This window comes from Misgurnus anguillicaudatus, chromosome 4 (genome assembly GCF_027580225.2).
Source record: "Misgurnus anguillicaudatus chromosome 4, ASM2758022v2, whole genome shotgun sequence".
NCBI lineage: Eukaryota > Metazoa > Chordata > Actinopteri > Cypriniformes > Cobitidae > Misgurnus > Misgurnus anguillicaudatus.
In genome coordinates, this window is record NC_073340.2 from 21,704,036 (window position 1) to 21,725,439 (window position 21,404).

A 21,404-nucleotide genomic window follows, 5' to 3' on the forward strand; every position below is an offset into this window, starting at 1 on the left:
AAGAAGTTTTTACAAACAAACCTTACAAAAAACAATACTGGTGTGCAACATGAGACAAAACAATGTCACCGATACACATGTATGTTAAGATATGTCAATGCAAATTGTTTTTAAATTAAGACACCTCAAACATGCACTTTAGTCTAGACTAGGTTATGCCCTCCCCAATATCACTTAAGAGTTAATCGTACCTCCTCCAGCTTTTGGATCCTTTTGACCTTTCTTCTGGCCTCCTCCAATCGCTGCTCCAATTTTTTCTTTAGCCACACCAGCTGAAGTAACATTTACATTAATGTTAATGATCTTTGTATACAGTATGCAGAATGTGCTGGGCTACTGTAGCTGTTAATAAGTGCAAAGCGAACTTCCTAAAATCCCCTAAAAATCACTATAGTGGGATGACTCTGTTGCTTTTAAAAGACAATTTAGTGGTATGCAATTTAGATATTAAATAATTGAATAATTATCTGAATAAACTACACTGAAAAAAAATGATTCATTGAATTTAATCAACTTTTCAAGGGAAGTGGTTGCAATCAATTTATTTAAGCTACATTTAAACAAAAGTTTTATATTTTATTTTACTTTACTAATCTTTTTTGTTTAAATGTAGCTTAAATAAATTGATTGCAACCACTTACCTTAAAAAATGGAGTAAATTCAATGAATAATTTTTTCAGTGTATTATTTTACAAAATAATTGCAATAATTTTATTTAATTGTAACCCTAGAGCACAAAACCAGTCATAAGTCACATGGGTATATTTGTAGCAATAGCCAACAATACATTGTATGTGTCAAAATTATTATTATTTTATGGCATACATTTTTTTATTGTTTACTCAATATCCTGATTTTTGGCATAAAATGTAAGCCAAAAATCAGGATATTGAGTAAAAGAACATGTTCTATGAAGATATTTTTTCATTTCTACTGTAAATATATTTTAAAAAGCATTTATAATATGTGTTGCTAAGAACGTCATTAAAACAACTTTAATTTTTATTTGAAGCCTCAGATTCCAGATTTTCAAATAGTTGTATCTCAGACAAATATTGTCCTAACCTAACAAACCATACAGTACATCAATGAAAAGCTTACTTATTCAGTATAAATCTGACCCTTATGACTGGTTTTGGGGTCTAGGGTCACAATTTATCTGTAATTTAGACTCTATACTATCTGTGTTATACAAATAATAAATGTAATTTTATGCAACTAATAGCTTGCAAAGGTGACATGCATTAGATACAAAAAAAAGCAAAAATACACTCAGCAAATAAAAAAAAAGATAAAATATTTTCCTTACCAGCCTGGTCAATTATTTTGTCAACCTGACCGTCGAGTCCCTTTCCAATGTTCATGTTTAATGCTGTTGTATGGTGCTGTTGTAGAAACTAACAAATATTTCAGATCTCTGCATGTGCATCAGAGACTTTGCCTACTTATAGGCCGTGGTGTTTAGGATTGCTGCACACACCCCAAATACATGAGAAACACACCCACTCATACACCTTCAGATGCATCTTTAGCTTTACCTGTTGGTCTCTGCATTTATTTCTTTATTTCTATTCAAAGACATACAATTATTAACCGTTTAATAGTCGTAAAATAATTTCACACGTCATTCAGCTTTTACATAATCCCCCTTTAGCTGCGTAACATTTGCAGTCAGAGAAACTGGAAACTGCGGTGGGTCAACAACTATCTGCAGTACAGGAAATACTCGCTTTTGCTGTTAGGGAATTATTATTGTTGTAAACTCTACAACCCTAATATGACTCATCAGGAGGGTAGTTTAAGAATTCCTGAGCAAAACCGCAAAACTCTCCAGTGTAAGCTGCATATACAGTACACGACACGGCCAAAAGCATGTGAACGCCCAAAACCACACCCATTATGTGCATGTTAAACATTTTATTTTCAAAACATGGATATTAATAGAGTTGTTCCTCCAGTTGATCTTTTGGCCAACATTTCCAGTAAATGTTTGCGAATTTCTGCTGGGATTTACTCCTGATCAGACACAATTCAGTCCTGCAGAGAGTGCAAGAGGTGATATTTGTAGATATGACCTCACAGTCCGTTTAAATTCATCTCAAAGGGGTTTAATAGGGCCACTCATGCTTTACAACAAATTTAGTAAAATATTTCTTTATAATCACTGGAGCAGAGACATCATGCATGTTGCCCTGTTGTATTATATTGGTCTGTAGAAATTGCATGGATGCATGACTGATACACCTGCTAGTGTAGCTAAAATAGCCAAACCTGTTAATGAGAAGAGAGTCTCCTCATACCTTAGTAATGTGCAAAAATGTTGACTAAGCAGGTTGGCTGAAATGCGTAGAGTTGACATGTAATAAAACCAAACGTGTCAACAAGTTAGTGACTGGCAAAACATTTCTGGTTATGAGATTATGAAAATATGTCAGATGTAAAGACCGGTTTGATTCAAGACTTGTTATTGTACAAATGACCTGACAAGATTCATGTGGTTTGCCGTCTATATGGGGTGTTGCCCTCATAGATTCCCTAAATGTATTGTACTGAAGGAGCAGTCTATGCATGGGTTTGGCTTGATGTTTAGTGTCTCATATTAAATAAAGAACCTGCAATGCTAGCTCATCAAATTCATTAACAAAGAGTTGTATGAATCAGAAAATATAAATGCAGTAGATATACTACATGCTCAGGGTGACAAATGTGTGGGGATTTCAGGGACTGATACTGAAAGTTAACTTTTGGTTAGTTTGTAATAAAACTGCTATTGGACAGGCTACTTTATTATTTTCAAAACAAACTTGCAGTGTATAAGAAAAGGCACATCCTACTCATGTCGCATTAATTGGAATCACGAGGAAACAAACATCCTCATTTTCTTTTTCAATAAGTACATTACACATAAAGTACATTACACATTAACAACTATGGTCACGTTTGTTAATAAACTTTTGGTATTTGGATGTTTCAAATCATTTTAGAACTTGAAGTTTCAGCATGTTTTAGTAAGTCATTATGCCAGGTGAAAAAAGTGCACTAAAATACATTTCTATGTACTATTTGCATGCACTTAATATGAAAAGATTCATTATTCATACAATTATTTGTTAAATAATTGACAAAAAATAGTCTAGTAATTCTTAAGATATGTATCTCAGTGTGCTAATTTGTGCTATCATTTATTTCAATGCACAAAAAAATCAGTTTAAACATTACTGGTATTTAGTTTACTTTTTTCAAGTGCACTAAGGTACTGCTGATGTAGAACTATACTTTAATTAGTATATTTATAATATAGATAACTTGTACACTATTATTTGGCGAAAAAATAACAATGTATTAAAATGTACTTCTTTGTATTTAAGTACATTTTCAGTACATTTAAGTATACTTTATTTTTACCTGCTCTGTAAAATATTCCTTGTTGCACTTAAATTTTTAAGTTTGATCAACTTGAATTTACAGTCATTTCAACTTTCTTGACTACACTGTAAAAAGTAAAAGTTGGATTAACTTAAAAAATTACGTCAATTGGTCACGCCCTTTTTCAACTTAAAGCTCACATAACACGCTGTTTCTGCATTTCTGATGTTAACCTGAAGTACCTATAGAGTAGTATTACATCCTTTATATCTCCGAAGAGTCTTTAATCAGATTTATAAAAGAAAGATTAGCTTTACCGAATATTTCCGATAAAGTACGAAAAAATTATGAAGGAGGAGTTACTACCGCGGGAGGAGCTAGTACGAGTCATGCAACACTTTATACAACACTGTTTAACTTACAGGTTCATGTCATTTATATAATATGCACGTGCCTATTTCCAACATAAGACAGAAGTCTTACTTACCGCATGCAACTCATGACCCGGTTGGGACTTTTCAATGAAATCCAGCGCATCAAACACACATGCAAAACTCCGCTGCTACCTCGGATAATAAACTATATCCATTGTTTCCATAAGGCTGGCTTTCTTCTCCATACATCCAAAAATGCACTTCTTCTTTCGTGCCATTGTTGAGTTTTGAAATTAAACAAAGCTGTCGCGTGATGTGGTGTTTGTAAGTTCTAGCATCTCCCGCTGATTGACGGGTGGGCGGAGTTTTCCGGGGGAAGTGCCCATAAAAAGAAGTGATACGTATAGAAACCCTTGAAACGTCAGCTGAAGCCGTAATCGAAAAAAACTTTCCGAAATTTGTACAAACCCTGGCGAAGTGCATTCGGCACAGAACTCTGTAACATGCCCAACTGCTTTTTTGACACTTTGCCTACGTTTAGCATGAGGAAACAACTCTATAGCTGTGTTAATAAGTCAGAATGCTTGAAATACCATTGAACCCCCCCTTTAAGTATTTTACCTAAAGTGAAAATGTAACGATTTTTTTACTTAAAGGGGTCACATCCCTAAAAAACGACTTTTTCGATGTTTAAGTGCTATAATTGGGTCCCCAGTGCTTCTATTAACCAAGAAAATGTGAAAAATATCAACCAAGTGACTTAGTTTTGGTAAACCATTCTCTGCAAGAATGTGGAAAAATAGGTCATTGAAATTTGGCTACACCTGTGATGTCAGAAGGTCATAATACCGCCCCTTAATCTGCATTATCCAACCACGACACTGCCATTTAATGTAGAGATCAGCCCATTTGCATTTTAAAGGACACACCCCAAAACGGCACATTTTTGCTCATACCTACAAAGTGGCATTTTTAACATGCTATAATAAATCATCTATATGGTATTTTAAGCTAAAACCTCACATATGTACTCTGGGGACACCAAAGATTTATTTAACATCTTTAAAAAGTCTTGTGAAATGTCCCCCTTAAAGTTTACAAAACTAAATTTTTATGTGTTACCAAATAAAGTAATTTTGATCCAACTTTTACTTTTTACAGTGTAATAAGTAGTCACTATAAAATATATAAACACAATGTGAATTGGCTTATTTCAACTTTATTTTTATAATTTAAAGCAACTTCTCACTAGTCAAGAAAAGTTGAAATTAATTGTAATTTTAGTTTGCAACAAGGAGTTTTTACAGTGTAAGATGTTACTTGCATTTTCTAGCATTCATGCTTAGTATTTGTTTTTATCAAAGTTAATAAATTGTAATTCATACACAACGTTGTAGTGCATACAAAATATGTCAGATTTGACACAGCAGTTTAGATTTCAACAAAACTCTTTATTTCACTTGTACAGTTTATAAAATCAGCATGTCTGCTTTGATGCCAACTTAAAAGATATGTGGGACGTGTGTGTGCGTGTGTGTCAGAGAGAGATGAGTAAGAGAGAGGCTTAAGAAAGAAAGAAAGATAGAATAGCGTTTTTGTATTGTAATCATTAGCTTCGTGTGTGTGTGTGTGTGTGTGTGTGTGTGTGTGTGTGTGTGTGTGTGTGTGTGTGTGTGTGAATATTGGAGTGCTAATAAGGCAACATGCAGTCAGGGATTTTGTGGCTTCAAAGTAAAAACAAACTGCAATGTTTGATCATTTTGTCCTAGCAGCTACAGCAGACACAAGCCTTGGTGTGGACATGAACACTATTGAATGACACATAAGGGCGGGGTTTTGGTGGCCCAGATGAGAAGTGGGAGGGGCAAAAGGCTTAATGAAGATGGCAACACTTATTTTAAGCAAGGATTGACACTTCTTAGCATTTCCTCAATAAAACACAGTGCTACAGAACAGACAATTGACAGACTTTGCAGTGGCGCTGTAGTATTGCTTTTACATTGCGAGCATGACAAATGACTTTACATGCATTGCAACAAAATCGAGACATAACAGAGAGGCATTTGTTTGAGCGTTTGATCTCTTTCCACTTAACAGACTTTTCTTATTTCTTCCCCTCATAGCACCTGAAGGGTTTCACGACCCATTCAACAGACGAAACGGACAACTACACTGGTTTCCCTGTTTAAATCTCTGTAAAATTGCAACTTACTAGAACCAAATCTCACAAATGCAAGCTAATGAAAATATGTAAGTCTAGCACTGCTACATCAATACAGATCTTTATTTTTGTGTATGCGTTCACATCTGTGAATAAACATATTCTTAAAATACTCTAATAAATCACACAGTAGGTCTATTGGTCAAGCACACAGTAAATCTATTCTGTCACACATACTGAACTAAAGGAATGTAATGTATCTCTTAATGTACACACAACTTGTCGTTGCGTACATTGCAGCATTTTCAAGACTAAATCAATTTAAACATGGCTGTGGTCTCACATAGATCCAGACGCATTGCTACATGCCCTGATGAAATGAGATGTATTGCTTTTCTTACATTAATGGTCATGCGGTTATCTTTTTTCAGCCATCCTCCAGAAGGACCATGTCTACCTCTGAGCTTTACATTTTTACCATATTTTGTGTAGGGAGTGAAGTGTGTGTGTATGTGTGTGTGTTGTACAGTAGATGGAAGTGAATGGAGAAATAACACAGACAGCATGATGACATCACAGATAAACAGCTGGCCAAGAGGGGAAGCGTCACACATCTAAAGGCTAAAGGGCTCGGGGAGAGTCTTTTTCCATTCTGGTTTTCAGTACAGTCACAAAAAAATATTGGTAGCATCTGGAGTCTGGTCGAGGGTGAGACTTTGGAGCAGAAACTCAGAGGTGGGAGGTCAGAGGGAAAAGCTTCACATCTCTGGACTAATAACCCTGTTAAAAAAATAAAGATAAAATATTCATTGGCATTCTTATTGTTAACATTTTGCTGTTTTTATATTTTATACTTCACAACCACATATTTTGTTTGTTATTATACACTCACCGGCCACTTTATTAGGTACAACATGCAAGTACTAAGTTGGACCCCCTTTTCATTTAAAACTGCCTTAATTCTTCATGGCAAAGACTAAACGAGGTGTTGGAAACATTCCTCAGAGATTTTCGTTCATATTGACATGATATCATCACGCAGTTGCTGCAGATTTGTTAGCTGCACATCAATGATGTAAATCATGATTGAAATCTGGTGACCGTGGAGGCCACTGAAGTACAGTGAACTCATTGTCATGTTCAAGAAACCAGTTTGAGATGATTTGAGCTTTGTGACATGCTGGAAGTAAATATCAGAAGATGGGTAGGGATGGACATGGTCAGCAACAATACTCAGGTAGGCCGTGACGTTTAAATGATGCTCATTTGGTACTACAAGGCCCAAAGTGCACCAAGAAAATATCCCCCATACTATAGACCTTTCTCACAACTTCCGTTTTTATGACCGGAAATACGCAATCGTTGTGGAAATCTACTTCCTTCGCAGTCAAGGCAATGTAAAAAGCCATGTCTGTTCCATTCATTCCCTGTTGATGGGGAAGAAGTTAGACAGAAATGGATTCAGGCCATCCGGCGGGATGAAGGACCTAACTTCACCAGGACACTTCACTAAAGACGACTACATTTTAGGGCTCACTGGTCGCTGCTTGCAACCACATGCTGTCCTTAGCCGTTTTCCTTGGAACGAGTTCACCCCAACACACAAACATACGAACACAGACATTACCAGACAAAAATCTTAACTGATGATGATAGCATCCGGCTAACGTTATTGTTGCTACACACAAGACGTTCACTTGGACAACCGTAATTGAAGGTAATTGGTACCATCATGCTTCATTCAAAGCAGACTATAATGTTTTAGTAAGGTAGTCTATATCATCTACTATACATACATGATGTGTAAGTGGACACGCTAATAATGTGTCTTTTTAGTTAACAGTTCAGTTAGCCTCGCTCTCTACTTACCTTGATATTTATGGACAAATTCTTCATGGAAAATTTTTTACCCTTTATTTCGTTTTTTTTTCTTTTTGGTGGCGGAGTTTTCCTCTACGACTTGTGTCACATCACCAAATGTAATATTTGGCAAATCCGTTAACGAAATTGGATCCATTTTAAACTTGCCCGGGTTTATGTTTTTCTGGTGTGTTGACACTTGACAGGAACTCTGCTTCCACGACGATCATGTATTTCCGGTTATTGTGAGAAAGGTCTATTGAACCACAACCAAGTTGATGCAAGACACGATGGATTCATGCTTTTATGTTGTTTACGGCAAATTCTGAAAGTTAGTTTCATCACAGACTCATCTTCTGCTGCTGTAACCCATCTGGTTCGACATGATGTTCATTCAGAGATGGTATTCTGCATATCTTGGTTGTTTCGAGTGATTATTTGAGTTACTGTCTGCCCATTCTCCTCTGACATCAGCAAGGCATGTTTTTGTTCACACAAATGATGCTCACTGGATATTTTCACTTTTTTGGGCCATTCTCTGTAAGCCCTAAAGATGGTTATGCATGAAAATCCCAGTAGATCAGCAGTTTTTGAAAACTTTCAGACCAGCCCGTCTGGCACCAACAAACATGCCACTTTCAAAGTCAATTAAACCCATTTTCTTTCCCATTCTGATACTTTGTTTGAACTTTAGCAAGTCGTCTTTACCACGTCTAGGCTCTAAAAAGCTGCTTTCGGAGGCAGCATTCCAGAAGGCATCAAGGCACGTCCAAATCCAATGTTTGGTTTACTTCCCGACTCTTGATCATCTTGTCCCACAATTCTATGTGTGTGTGTGTGCGGGGAATGTGGTTGGTCGACCCTGGTTGAGTTTGAAAAAATAAAATGGCGGCCAAAAAGAGGCTGGGTCACAAATTTAGTGTAAATAAAGTTATATTTTCACTTTTTACACATTTTAATTGCATTTCTAGCGAGAAATTTGTATTTCAAACATGGGATTATCACAAAGGCGCTCTCTGTTTATATTTCAAACAGAATTGAATGTTGCCAAGGGGAGCGGACTTTTCAGTTCCTCTTTTAAATCCGCTTAGAAAAGCGCTACGTTTTATTTTGTACCACCAAACTTGCTCGTATAACTACTCGTCTTAAATAGGAAAAACGTTGATGTGTTTGGTCACTTCTAACTTTATCTCTAAATGGTACCATTGAATGAATGGGGCTAAGCTAAATGCTATCGAAGCGTCGCAGCGCGCTCCAGCGCTTACGTGCACGCACACAGATGATAGAGGGATGTATCAACAATTCTTAGTTAAGGTAATAACATATTTTAATATTGAAAATGAGTAGACTATTCCTTTAACAAGCAATTGAACAAGTGTACCTCATAAAGTGGCCAGTAGGTATAATCTTGATGTCTTTATTATTGACCGAGTAAGGTCATGACAAATCATATTTAGCCTGGATTTTACAGATAGGGACACAAATACCAACTTATTAAAAGGTCATACCTTAAATACACTCACCATAAAAGTAGGTTTTACTACAGCATTTTTACAGCACTTTTCTATTTATTTTTTTTAGTGTACAAAAGGTTTTTCTGTCTCACCTCTCCACCATCTCCTCCTTCCATGCCACCCCCGTGAGAGAAGTCACCCTGTGAAACACACAGACACAATTAGATCCAGGATACAGCTGCTCTCTGCTTTAGATTACTACATTCATCAGTGGATCTTAATAGCATCTTTGCTTTTGTCATGTACTAAACATAAGCATATACTAAATGGCATCTATTCACACATGCATGGATGCAGCGGATGTCCTCAGACTACTAATACTGCAGAATCTCGGTTTACTCCAATGAGTTTCTCTACAGAAATAAAGAATAAGAAAGATGCTACACATCTGTCATTCCCATCACAGGTCTCATACTGTCTCTGTCTGTCTGTCTCTCTCTCTCTCTTGTTCTGCTGAGTCACAATAAGGTCCAAAAACATTTATACCCCTCTAGAGGTCTTAAACCAGCCTTAGTTACTCTGTATATCATCTGTACTCACTTTCAATTTCATTAGAAGTGGTTGTTACATACCAGGATGGAGCACATTTGAAATTTATGACATAAGCAAAGTCATTTGCATATAAACATGTACATTTTGGTTTCATGGTGACTATATAATGGAATAACTGTTCTTTTAAATGGATATCAACACACTGGGTGCTTCACAATGCCACAAAACAACCATTGTTGGCTGTATTGTGGTTCTATAAAGAATATTTAATATTCAAATAACCTTTCTATTTCAAAGGTTCTTTGTAGTGAACAAGGTATGAAATAAACGGTTCTTCTTTAAGAGCCTTTGGGCTGTATGGTTTTTTGAGGAACCATAAAATGGTTCGGTAATACTTTACTCGAACGGGTGTTCACAAGACTGACATGACACCCCCACAATCACGACACGACACGTACCATGAAGCTGAAGGAAATTTTATGCACATATATGACATTAATTATGTCATTAAGTGACATTTGTTCAATTATGCCATTTTTAACGCAAAGATGACACTGCTTAAAATGTCTTTGTTATGACAACTTGAGATAAACCAATATGCCAAGATGACATTGCTTGAGATGTCTTTGCTATGACAACCTAACATTAACCAATACATCATAATTTGTCATGACAACTTGATGTTACCAAGACAACATAACTAAAACACTTTTTACCAGTGATACAAATTGAACTTGTCATTAAAATGACATTAAGTGTTAATACTCTGTCAAATAGTTTTATAACAACATCACGAATATTCTTCAGTTCATAATGTTTTTAAGTTTCTTCCATGTGTTTAACTAATAAAATCAATCATTCAATAATAATAAGTATAACAATAATTAAAATTGAGAAAATAAATTGTATTGCATTTGGAGACAGATTCACCTAAAATTAAATTTAAAAAGTACAATAATGGGTAAAGCCATGCAGCGTTGGGTCCATATCGCTGCAAAGTTAATAACATTAAATCAAATTGATTAAATGTTTTGTTAGTTTTTTCTTCTATGTCAGAAAATTTCAGAACCCTCTGTGTGAAGAAGGACAAGTTCTGTTAAGGGGGTCGCACACCGGACGCGCAGCTCAGCGCTGCGCCGTTCTAAATAAATTAAACACATTGTTTTCTATGAATATACGCACACCGGCGCCACCAGGTGGCTCCTGTCCAGCTTTGACTTAAAGGGGTCGCACACCGGCCGCACAGCTCAGCGTCGCGCAGCGCCGTTCTAAAAAACTCGAACACATTGCTTTCTATGAGTATACGCACTGCCCAACTACAACTCAGGAAGTTGCTCAAATCCCTGTCGTGCCACAGAGCACCAATTACATAGTTTAACATTAAATAACATCATATTTGTCCCAAATCATTGACGCTTAACATTGGCTGCTAACGTATATTTTGCATTTTGAAGTAGACGCTATCTGACGAAGCTTGCGCTATTTAATGTGCACTTCCGGTTTACGCAGAGCCGGCGCCAGACCATAACTAACAGGGGGGCACTCGGCTTCCAACGGGGGGCACGCAATAGCAACAATAACTTGCAAAAACAAGACATTAAAACAACAAATACAGCAAGCACACACTCATACAACTAGTACAGACTGTCAGGTAATTTCCCGTATAAAGTGCAAAAGACCACAAACTATGCGCAAAACTATTGAACTTCGACCGCGGCGTGAGCGCAAGCTGAGCTCCGCTGCGCTCGCGCTTGGCTCGACGCAACAACAAACCGCCCTTAAAATGAATGGGTTTCATAGCGCAGCGCACACCGCGTCGTAGCTTTAAAAAAGCCGCTTTACCATAATCACGTCGTAATGCTGTTAACGGTCTATAGCCACACTTCACATTTAAGCTTACGTAATTTAAAACAACGCTAATTACCTTTAAAATAGCTGAAGATGGCGTGTAAGAACATTAAACTTCCTTAAAACAGTGTCCTGTAGATTTGTAAATTCCACCTCGACCTCTTATCTCTGAGTTTGAGCCAGTCTGTGTTTGCATGAAGATGAAGCAGGCGGTGCTGGTTCGTTCTAAATGTTCTAATATCCATATTTTACACGATCCATAAAATGCCGCGAAAAAACTCGTTGCTAGTATCAAGTCACAAATATGCTAAAGACTTAAGACGGGTGAGACGCGGCAATACATCCAATCAGAGAAACTGGTCTATTTTAATTAAAGAAAACATATATCAACTATATTTTCCTCATTTGATTACATTACAAGTCATGAAAGATTCCCTTCAGGAAGTTGCTCAAATCCCTGTCGCGCCACAGAGAGCCACTCACATAGTTTAACATTAAATAACATCATATTTGTCCCAAATCATTAATGATTAACATTGGCTGCCAACGTATATTTTGCATTATGAAGTAGATGCTATCTGACGAAGCTTGCGCTATTTAATGTGTACTTCTGGTTAATGATACCTCTGAGTTGTCCTAGACGCGACTCAACGCGACGCTAAGCTGCGCGTCCAGTGTGCGACCCCCTTTAGTTGTCAGTTTTTTATGTATTGTGCATTTTGTTAAGGTATTTAAAATTATTTGACAGTATTAACACTTAATAACATTTAAATGACAGTTTAATGTAATGTTAACCCATAAAGCTAGGCAGTTTCTTAAGTTTGATAGTTATTCTGCTATGTCATGTTTATGACAGATTTATGACAAGTTATGATGTATTGGTTTATGTCAAGTTGTCATAACAAAGACAATTCAAACAATGTCATCTTTGCACCAAAAAATACATAATTGAACAAATGACACTTAATAATAGTTGAAAATCTCCTTCATGCTCACGACACGTGTCATGTCATGACCATGAAGGTGTCATGTCAGTCCCACGAACACCCCTTCAAGTAAAGTGTTACCAATGGTTTTTCTATGGCATCGCTGTAAAGAATCTTTTAAGCACCTTTATTTTTAAAAGGGACAATAAACAGTCTTTTAAAAACAAGAAAGACCATTTTTGCTGCACGATACAGTAATTATAACAGTTATTATTGAATAATACATGCATTAGTTTCTGTTTTGGAGGCAAACCCCTGTTCCTAGCCAAGCCATTACTCCTGCATGCACAACTTCATTCATTCAAAATTGTTAGTATCAATGTTTATAAGCATATCATTAAAAAAGAGAAACAAAACTGAACAGAAATCAATCAGGGAAATAGTCTATGATGCAGAATGCAGTGCACTTGTTTTCAACACTACATGCTATGATGCCATTAGTAATGTTAAAGTGCAATACAATTAGTAATTACTACATTAGACAGTTATGTATGTCAACTGTCATGACATTGATTCACTTCAATCACGACGGTGTTTTCTTTTGTTGCCAGTGACTAAAGATCAATACAGTCTGTCCGTCATTCATTTCAACTGCACCTGGCAACCACTGACCGTAGAAAATCAATAACTCAACGGGCAATGATGGGAATTCATTTAATCAGTGGAGTCATCTCATTTGGCACAATGAATATAATGACTCCAGTAGGAGATTTAATGCGGGGTAGCTGCTGTTAGATGGATGGTTGCACACATTCACCCCATCCATTTGAAATATCATACAAACGAAGGTCAGGTAAAAGCTTGGATTCAAATGCAGCAGTCTATAGCACCCAATCCCTTTAATAAGCACCTCATATAAAGCCTCATCCTGTCAACCGCACATTTGTACACAAAGGAAAAACAGACAACACATGTTAGACAACAAAATACAGCAATTTTACAGTTGTATTTACAGTGGATTAACTAACTTACATAACAAACAAAACTGCTTATATGTGATCCAGTCTGTGAAAACCAATATTCCATTTTCTTAAAAGAAAAATCCAGACAATTCACTCACCACCACGTCATCCAAAATGCCGATGTCCTTCCTTGTTCAGTCGAGAAGAAATTATGCTTCCCGAGGAAAACATTGCAGGATTTTTCTCATTTTAATGGACTTTAATAGACACCAACAACCAACACTTAACTCAACACGCAACAGTCTCCTCCAACGGAGTTTCAAAGGACTACAAACAATCCCAAACGAGGCACAAGTGTCTCATCCAGCAAAACGATTGTCATTTTTGACAAGAAAGCACAACTTCTCGTCTAGATCTGGTCGTGATGCGGCAGGTGACCCCACGCAATACGTCATGAGCCAAGAGGTCACAGAAGACAAACGCGAAACTCCGCCCCAGTGTTTACAAGTGTGACCGTTCCTACGTTGTTGTATGTCAACTGATACTAATTAATGTCTTTGTGTCAGTTTATTGTTTACAATGGTCCGCAAATGTGCATTTTATATATGTAACACGTGACCTCCCTACGTCACTACGCATTTACGTCAGGTCGCGCTGGACCGGACATAGACGAAAAGTTGTGGTTTAAAAGAGCATATTTTTTATTTTTCTTGTCAAAACTGACAATCGCCTCGCCAGACAAGACACCCACGCCTCGTTTGGGATTGCCCACAGTCCTTTGAAACTCCGTCGAAAAAAACTGTTACGTGTTGAGCCAAGTGCCAACCGTTGTTGTCCATCAAAGTCCATCAAAATGAGAAAAATCCCGCAATGTTCCCCTCAAAAAACATAATTTCTTCTCGACTAAACACAGAAAGACATTAACATTTTGGATGACATGGTGGTGAGTAAATTATCTGGATTTTTCTTTTAATAAAATGGAATATTCCTTTAAGTGATGATGAGATTAGAAACATCAAAGTTTAATTTCAATCATTGATTTCAATCTTTGACATGACCTTACTCAGTCAATATATATAAAAATATCAAGCTTATATTTTCACAGAATCCTCTTTACATTATGTAGGATGATTTTATGTAACAATATAACAAAAAATGACTTTAGCCAGGTTTTCACAAACTGAACCAAATAAATGTATAATTTGCAAAATTCATTGGCTAGACCTTGATTGACCTTTAATGCAAATCACAAGACAATTATTCAAAAATTAATCAAAGGTGAATTATACAAATATAAAAATCTAATTTCTTTCATTAGGAAAGAGTGACATCTATTGGTGGTGGTGGGGACTCACCGGGTTGGATGCACCCACATTCTCCAGTCCCTCTACCGTCTTCTGTCCCACGTCATTAGCACTGCCCACCGCTGTCTCACCAACAATGTTTGCATGATCGGTGGTCCTTTGGGCAACTGCCAGTGTTACAGACAGTAGGTCAATGAGGATACGGTGCTCATCAGCTTTCTGTACAATCATTTTTGGCACTATGAACAATAATGGCCGTGGTGCGTTTTTATTTTTTCTTACCTGTGTTTACACCCGACACCACCCCTTCCTTCGTCTTGTTGCCTGAAACACAAAAGTAAACATTAGAAAGGTTCTCTTAAAACACAAATATATCTTCATAAAACATCCTTGATTGAGGAATCAAAATATAAGGATGTAGTCAAATATTTAGCACTGGGAGGACCAAATGTAACATTTTGGGAATGACATTTCAGAATGCTCAGAATATTATGGCACCTTTAATTATTGTGGTGAGTACAAAAATAAATTCATTCATTCATACTGCAGATGGAATGAATACCATATTATTAACTGAAATATCTGTGATAAATCAGTGGGTGATAGCAGGCTACAGATCACACAGTTAAAGATAATAACTGTAAGCCTGTAAGTGCAATATAAATAGATTTTCCCTCAGTGACAGCTGTTACTCTGGTGGGTTCACTTAATATTTAGTCTTTTATTCTCCCATTTTTGTACTTTCTATCCTTTCCAATGAGTCAATGTTTTGCTGGTACTTGCCAGCAGATGTAAAATATCCCAGACCAACACTGTATCACGAAATTATGTACCTATTCACGTAATATACATACATATATATAACAACAAGAGAGTTACAACAATGTACTGTACATAAATGTCGTCAGTGTACATGTAAATGATTAATATAATCCAAAGTAAAAACACATAAAGATAGCCAGAGAAAAAAACCCTCCATATGTGGCGCAGATTACTTGTCTATATCAAATTCGCAGATAAAATTGGAAGCCCTTAAAGCTTTTTTATTTTTACATTTCTTTAATACATTACAATATTGCTTAAATTCGTTGATAAAATTGAAGAAATTGGGTTTACCACCAGACCACTTCATTTTATGTACTCCCCATTAAGATCAGTAATTGAATAACATAAGCTTTGTCCTTTTCTATTTCACAATCATTAAAATAAATCATTATATCTGACCCATCCAATTTAACAGCTGTATTAAGTTTTCTTGTAATAAAATTTTCAATATCAACCCAAAATAACTTGGTATAAATGTAATGATAAAATAAATTAAAAAATTTTCTTTTTCATTATTACAGAATTCATATGAATAGTCAATATTTAATTCCTATTCACGTAATTTTTTTTTGACAGTGAAAAGAAAAAAAATGTGAATCATTACTTCATTCCTGAAGTCGATCACTTTTTTTATTGATTATCATCAACAAGTATAAAACACATTTTTTGTTCAATGCCACATGAACATGAGATATTATTCACACATTGTTCACAAGTTCCTATTCACGTTTGTGAGTATTTTCCGTGACACTGACACGTTTTTCCGCCTTTTTGCGTGAACGTGTCACGTATTTCTGTGAACGTGTCACTGTCACTCAACTGTTTTGTCCTATTTTTAAACCATTAAAGCAACACTATGTAGTTTTTTTACCTTTAAATAATGTCTCTAAAATTATTTCAGTGATAGAACAACTTTTAACTGGACAAATTGTTCTGTTGCTGCAACCTGAACAGCCTCCTAGCTGCTACAAGCACACTCTGAAAGTGGCGGTGGAGGGTAGAGCACACAGCCCCGCCCCTCCCCCTGCCTGCAGAAGAGTGTCTGATACCAGGCACTGTTGCGCTTTTCAACCACATGGGGGAGCTGTAAGTAATTTTTACATGGAAACTACATAGTGTTGCTTTAACACTTCGGTTTAGGGTAAGATTTGGTTTTTCCATTAGGATGTCACTTTAAGTATTGGTTTATAGCTTTTTTCATGATTTATTTTTTATAATTTTGATTTTTAAACCATTGTCGCCTAGCATTAGGGTTAGAGTTTGTTTGGGTAAGGATGTCATTTTATGTAAATCTAACCCTAAACCGAAGCAACAATGGTAAGAAAATAGGACAAAACAGTTGAGTAATAAATACGTAACGAGAGGCGAAAAACGTGTCAGTGTCACGGAAAACACTCACAAAATTACGTGACTATAGGGCTCCGGGCCAGATCTGCACCATATATGCACCGGAGCTGCCGACCATGGCACGGATCCGGCCCGCAGTCGTCTGCACTTTTTGGAATAGGACCATCAGGCTGCAAAATCTTTCTTTATCCAAAAATTGTTTTGAAAGCAACATATAAATCACAAATTGTTTCTTTTTCAATATTTACAGAATTCACATGAATAGTCAATATTTAATTCCTATTCACAGAATTTTGTGAGTTTTTTCCATGACACTGACACGTTTTTCCGCCTTTTTGCGTGAACGTGTCACGTATTTCTGTGAACGTGTCACTGTCACATATTTGTTACTCAACTGTTTTGTCCTATTTTTAAACCATTAAAACACCCTTTTTAAAGGCTTTTTTAAAAATAGATATTTTCCCCTTGCCACCTGGCTGCATTTAAACCCAATAAACAAATGTTTAATAATTTCAAATTGCATACTTCCAGTGATGTTGCACAAACCAAGCAATTGCAATTGAGTTGAATAGCAATAGCTTTCTCAAGTTATTACAGACTTAGTTTTTGCACAGATGTATGTACATTTATATGACTATGGCATGCCCACTGCTTTCCTGTAGGCTTTCTGTATCAGCTTCTGCTAAAGCTATTACTTTCTCAGTATAAAAAGCAAAATCTATGTACAGTTTAAATATATATATATATATATATATATATATATATATATATATATATATATATATATATATATATATATATATATATATATATATATATATATATATATATATATATATATATATATAATACATTTACCTTTTCTGTGTATTACACTGATCGGAGTATAAATGGAGCACATGCATTTTCCTCCATGCCCTGCGAAGCTGCAATAACGTTATGCAGTCTGTGTTAAAGACATCTGCGTCATACATTGTTCGAAACAACACCACATCTTTCAAACGTCAAAATCTCATCATGCTCTGACTAACACAACCCTTTGTACCTAATTCATGGCACATAGATCCCAAAAGTAACTTCACACATCTTGTAGGTGAAGAAAATGTAGGCTGCATTTGCAACAATCGACCAGGGAATGGTTTTCACACCCCAGTGCACATAATGACTTGTAGGCCTCCTGACATTACGCAAATACAATGAGAGCAGGACTGTGACCTCAGAACAGATGCCCTTGATGTAGGAGGGGTTATAAAGATTACATCACGCCCCACTGCATGCTGGGCCGACGGGCAGCGGTGATTGTTGATATGATTGGATTACCACTGGAGAGTCAAAGGTGATGAAAATTGCAATGGGTAAAATAGAGTTACGTTTTTCCCTAGACGTTTCTTTTAAAAAGGATATACATAATCATTCTAATTCTTTGTCCCTTTTTTTGCCTCTGACCATCTGTTCATTTCTGATGAACATGTATGACATAACACAGCAAGCATTGCATCTCTCTCTCTCTCTTTTTCTCCCTCTCTCGGTGGTATAGGGGGGATGGCGAGCGTTAGTCATCAGATTCGACTCGCAACCGAGCAAATCCTGCTGCATCGTCACACACAAACGCGCATGGACACAGGGGTGCAGAGAGGGAGGGAGTAAATGCTGCAGTGCTCAGCTGATACCTCTATATGCCCCCCCAACTTTCCTCTTTCAAAAATAATAATACTAGATAATGCATGCAAGAAATTAAAAGTGTGCACAATGCATTTTGAATAATGCAATTTTAATAACTACTATATAAGGCTGTGGATCATTTATAGATTATAAATTTGCTACAATTTGCTGGCGTGCATATGAAGTTCTCCATTAAGCGGTGTTATCTGTGACAGTAGTACATAATGATCTTTGCACTGAATTTTTACTACGTCCCAATCAAAGTCTGCACCTCTCCAGGTCCACACCCCAGTTTTTTTCCATGCACCATCTTCGCAGCACTGTTTTCCAGGTTGTATAACCCACATTCACAGTTGCATCCTCCCACTTCCACAGCAACCTCACAGAGACCCTCCTCTCCCACACACGCACACACTTACAAATGTAATGCAGTCCCATCCATCACAAATCTATAGGGAATAATCGCAGAGACCTTTACAGAACAAGACTATTATTACCACTGTCAGCGCTACATCATTTTTTCCTGCGTGGGACACTCGGAAATCCCAGCACTGAGCTCCCCTCTTTTTCTCGTTTCTTCCAAACATCTGCGCTTACCTACATACATGACCCCTTCTTTGGTCCTAAGGGCTGCTTCTTCAACCCCAGCTTTGGTCTTCTCAGCGGCAGCCACCACTCCTTCCTTGGCCATGGAGAATCCTTTCATGAAAACATCCATCCTGGACTGGATCCTGGAGTTTGTAGATTAAGCTCTGCAGATAGACGAGGCCCGGCTACGTTTGCAAAGGGTGAGAGGATCTGAAAAGCTTCAGATGGTAAGAAAGGAACACCGAGATTCTCTGCTGGGACAGACGGATGCACAGACGCTCTTGATGGAGAGAGCAGCGAAATAAGTGAGAGAGAGAGAGCGACGAGCAGGCGCAGGAGAACGAGATGCAGAGAGACAGAACCTGCTGGATGCTGCAGTGCATTTAAGTCGCTCTGCGGCTACAGCTCCCCCCTCCCAGACACACACACACACACACACACACACATATACACACACATATTCTCTCATAGACACAGCAGACACGCACTGCCTCTTACAGCTAGGTCTGATTACATATTTATTACACTGGAGTGCATTAAAACCAGATCTTTACAGATATTACTACCATCTATCTTATTTTAAGAACGTAAACAATTATTTTGCTTTTGAAGGTATGATTAATATTTGGAAAGCAATAAAACACATTTGGGTAGTGAAGATGATTAAATAATTTTTCAAGGTTTAAACACTTTATATATCACCTGCATATAACATTGTTATTAGGATTTAATATACTACAAAAATGTATATGTCTTTGATTGTTGTACTATGAGCAAATTGATGCCTGAATTGCAAAATGAGATTATTGCGAAAAATAAAGCTGAATCATTCCTATGCTAAAAATATTTATTGTCATCTAAATGTCACAGGTCAGCAAGAATTCTGTAATGCAATGTGTTTGGCTGATGATGGTAAGTACCAGCCTACCTGATGGCTGCTGATTGGTTAAAGCCAGTAGATGACGACTGAAAGAAGGTGTAATCACTGATGACATAGGACCAGGCTTTTATTCCACTGTATCACATGGTCAGATGTTTCTATGACGGATTAAATATTTTCCCAGGTTATCAGAACATCCTTTTGATTCGCACGACAGTCTGGTCTATGCTATTTTATATATCAGGGTCACCCACTGGGTCAAAACGGGACAAGCCCAACCCATTGGGTTGTAGTTTAAGCTATGCTGGGTTATTTCAATGGCTTGTTTTAACCCATTGTTGGGTGAAATATAAAAATTTTAGGTTAATTAACCCAGCGGCAGGGTCTGTCCTTTTTGACCCAATGCTGGATTGATAATAACTATCAATATACTAAAATATATACTAAGAGAGTACTCCCAAGTAAACCTACAGATCCTATATGCAGAAAAGCTAGCTACAGTAGAAGGTTTGTTCTTGTACCTATACAAGCTTTAAATGTAAAGGAAATAGGCCACTGATACATTATCTCATGAGTTTTTGTTTTGTGTTGTTTTTTTCATATTATGTAACGTGGATAAGTTTAAAGTGATTGTGTTATGTGTCATGTCTGTGATGTGTATTGTACACTCCTACTGTGAAAACAAATTTCCTCTCAAGGACAATTAAAGGATCTGTCTCAGAGGTGCCCAAACTAAGTTGGCCTGCATTGATGTTTAATTTGGCACGTGATGCTACGTGAGATAAGGAAAATGATAAAGTAATTGACACAGATGTTCACATTTCTAACATTTTTTTAAATTTAACATTTTTTGTTTTATTTATACATTACAAAAATGTAAATTGAAATTAAACGCAAGGAATTAAAGCGACTCCATTTTTTATGTACAGGTGCTGGTCATATAACCAGAACATCATCAAAACGTTGATCCACTTCACCACTCACCACTCAAAAAGTGAAACCTGTAAACCACATTCATTCATTACACACAGACTGACACACCTCAAATGCTCATTTATTTCAACCTTGATTATTACAACCCACAACCAAGGAAAATCCCAAACCCAACATCTTCCAAAATTAGAATACTTAAGACCAATACAAAAGAAAGGATTTTAGAAATCTTGGCCAATTAAAAAGTATGAACATGAAAAGTATGAGCATGTACAGCGCTCAATACTTATTTAAGGCTCCTTTTGCCTGAATTACTGCAGCAATGTGGTGTGGCATAGAGTCGATCAGTCTTTCGCACTGCT

General features: G+C 36.8%; 1 protein-coding gene across 2 annotated transcripts; it reads right to left on the bottom strand.

Moving 5' to 3' along the window:
• Positions 1–5,357: 5,357 nt before the first annotated feature.
• Positions 5,358–19,651, bottom strand: sncgb (synuclein, gamma b (breast cancer-specific protein 1)). Of its 2 annotated transcripts, XM_055175134.2 has the most exons (6): positions 19,239–19,651; positions 15,090–15,131; positions 14,859–14,974; positions 13,452–13,469; positions 9,368–9,415; positions 5,358–6,681 (listed from the first exon to the last, which is right to left on the bottom strand). In XM_055175134.2, exons 1-6 carry the CDS (start codon positions 19,357–19,359, stop codon positions 6,673–6,675), a joined length of 354 nt encoding a protein of 117 aa, XP_055031109.1. In that variant the 5' UTR covers positions 19,360–19,651; the 3' UTR covers positions 5,358–6,672. The 2 variants fall into 2 exon arrangements, with proteins under 2 accessions (XP_055031109.1, XP_055031110.1); XM_055175135.2 differs by lacking the exon at positions 13,452–13,469 and having other exon boundaries at positions 19,239–19,636.
• Between the last annotated feature and the right edge of the window lie 1,753 nt (positions 19,652–21,404).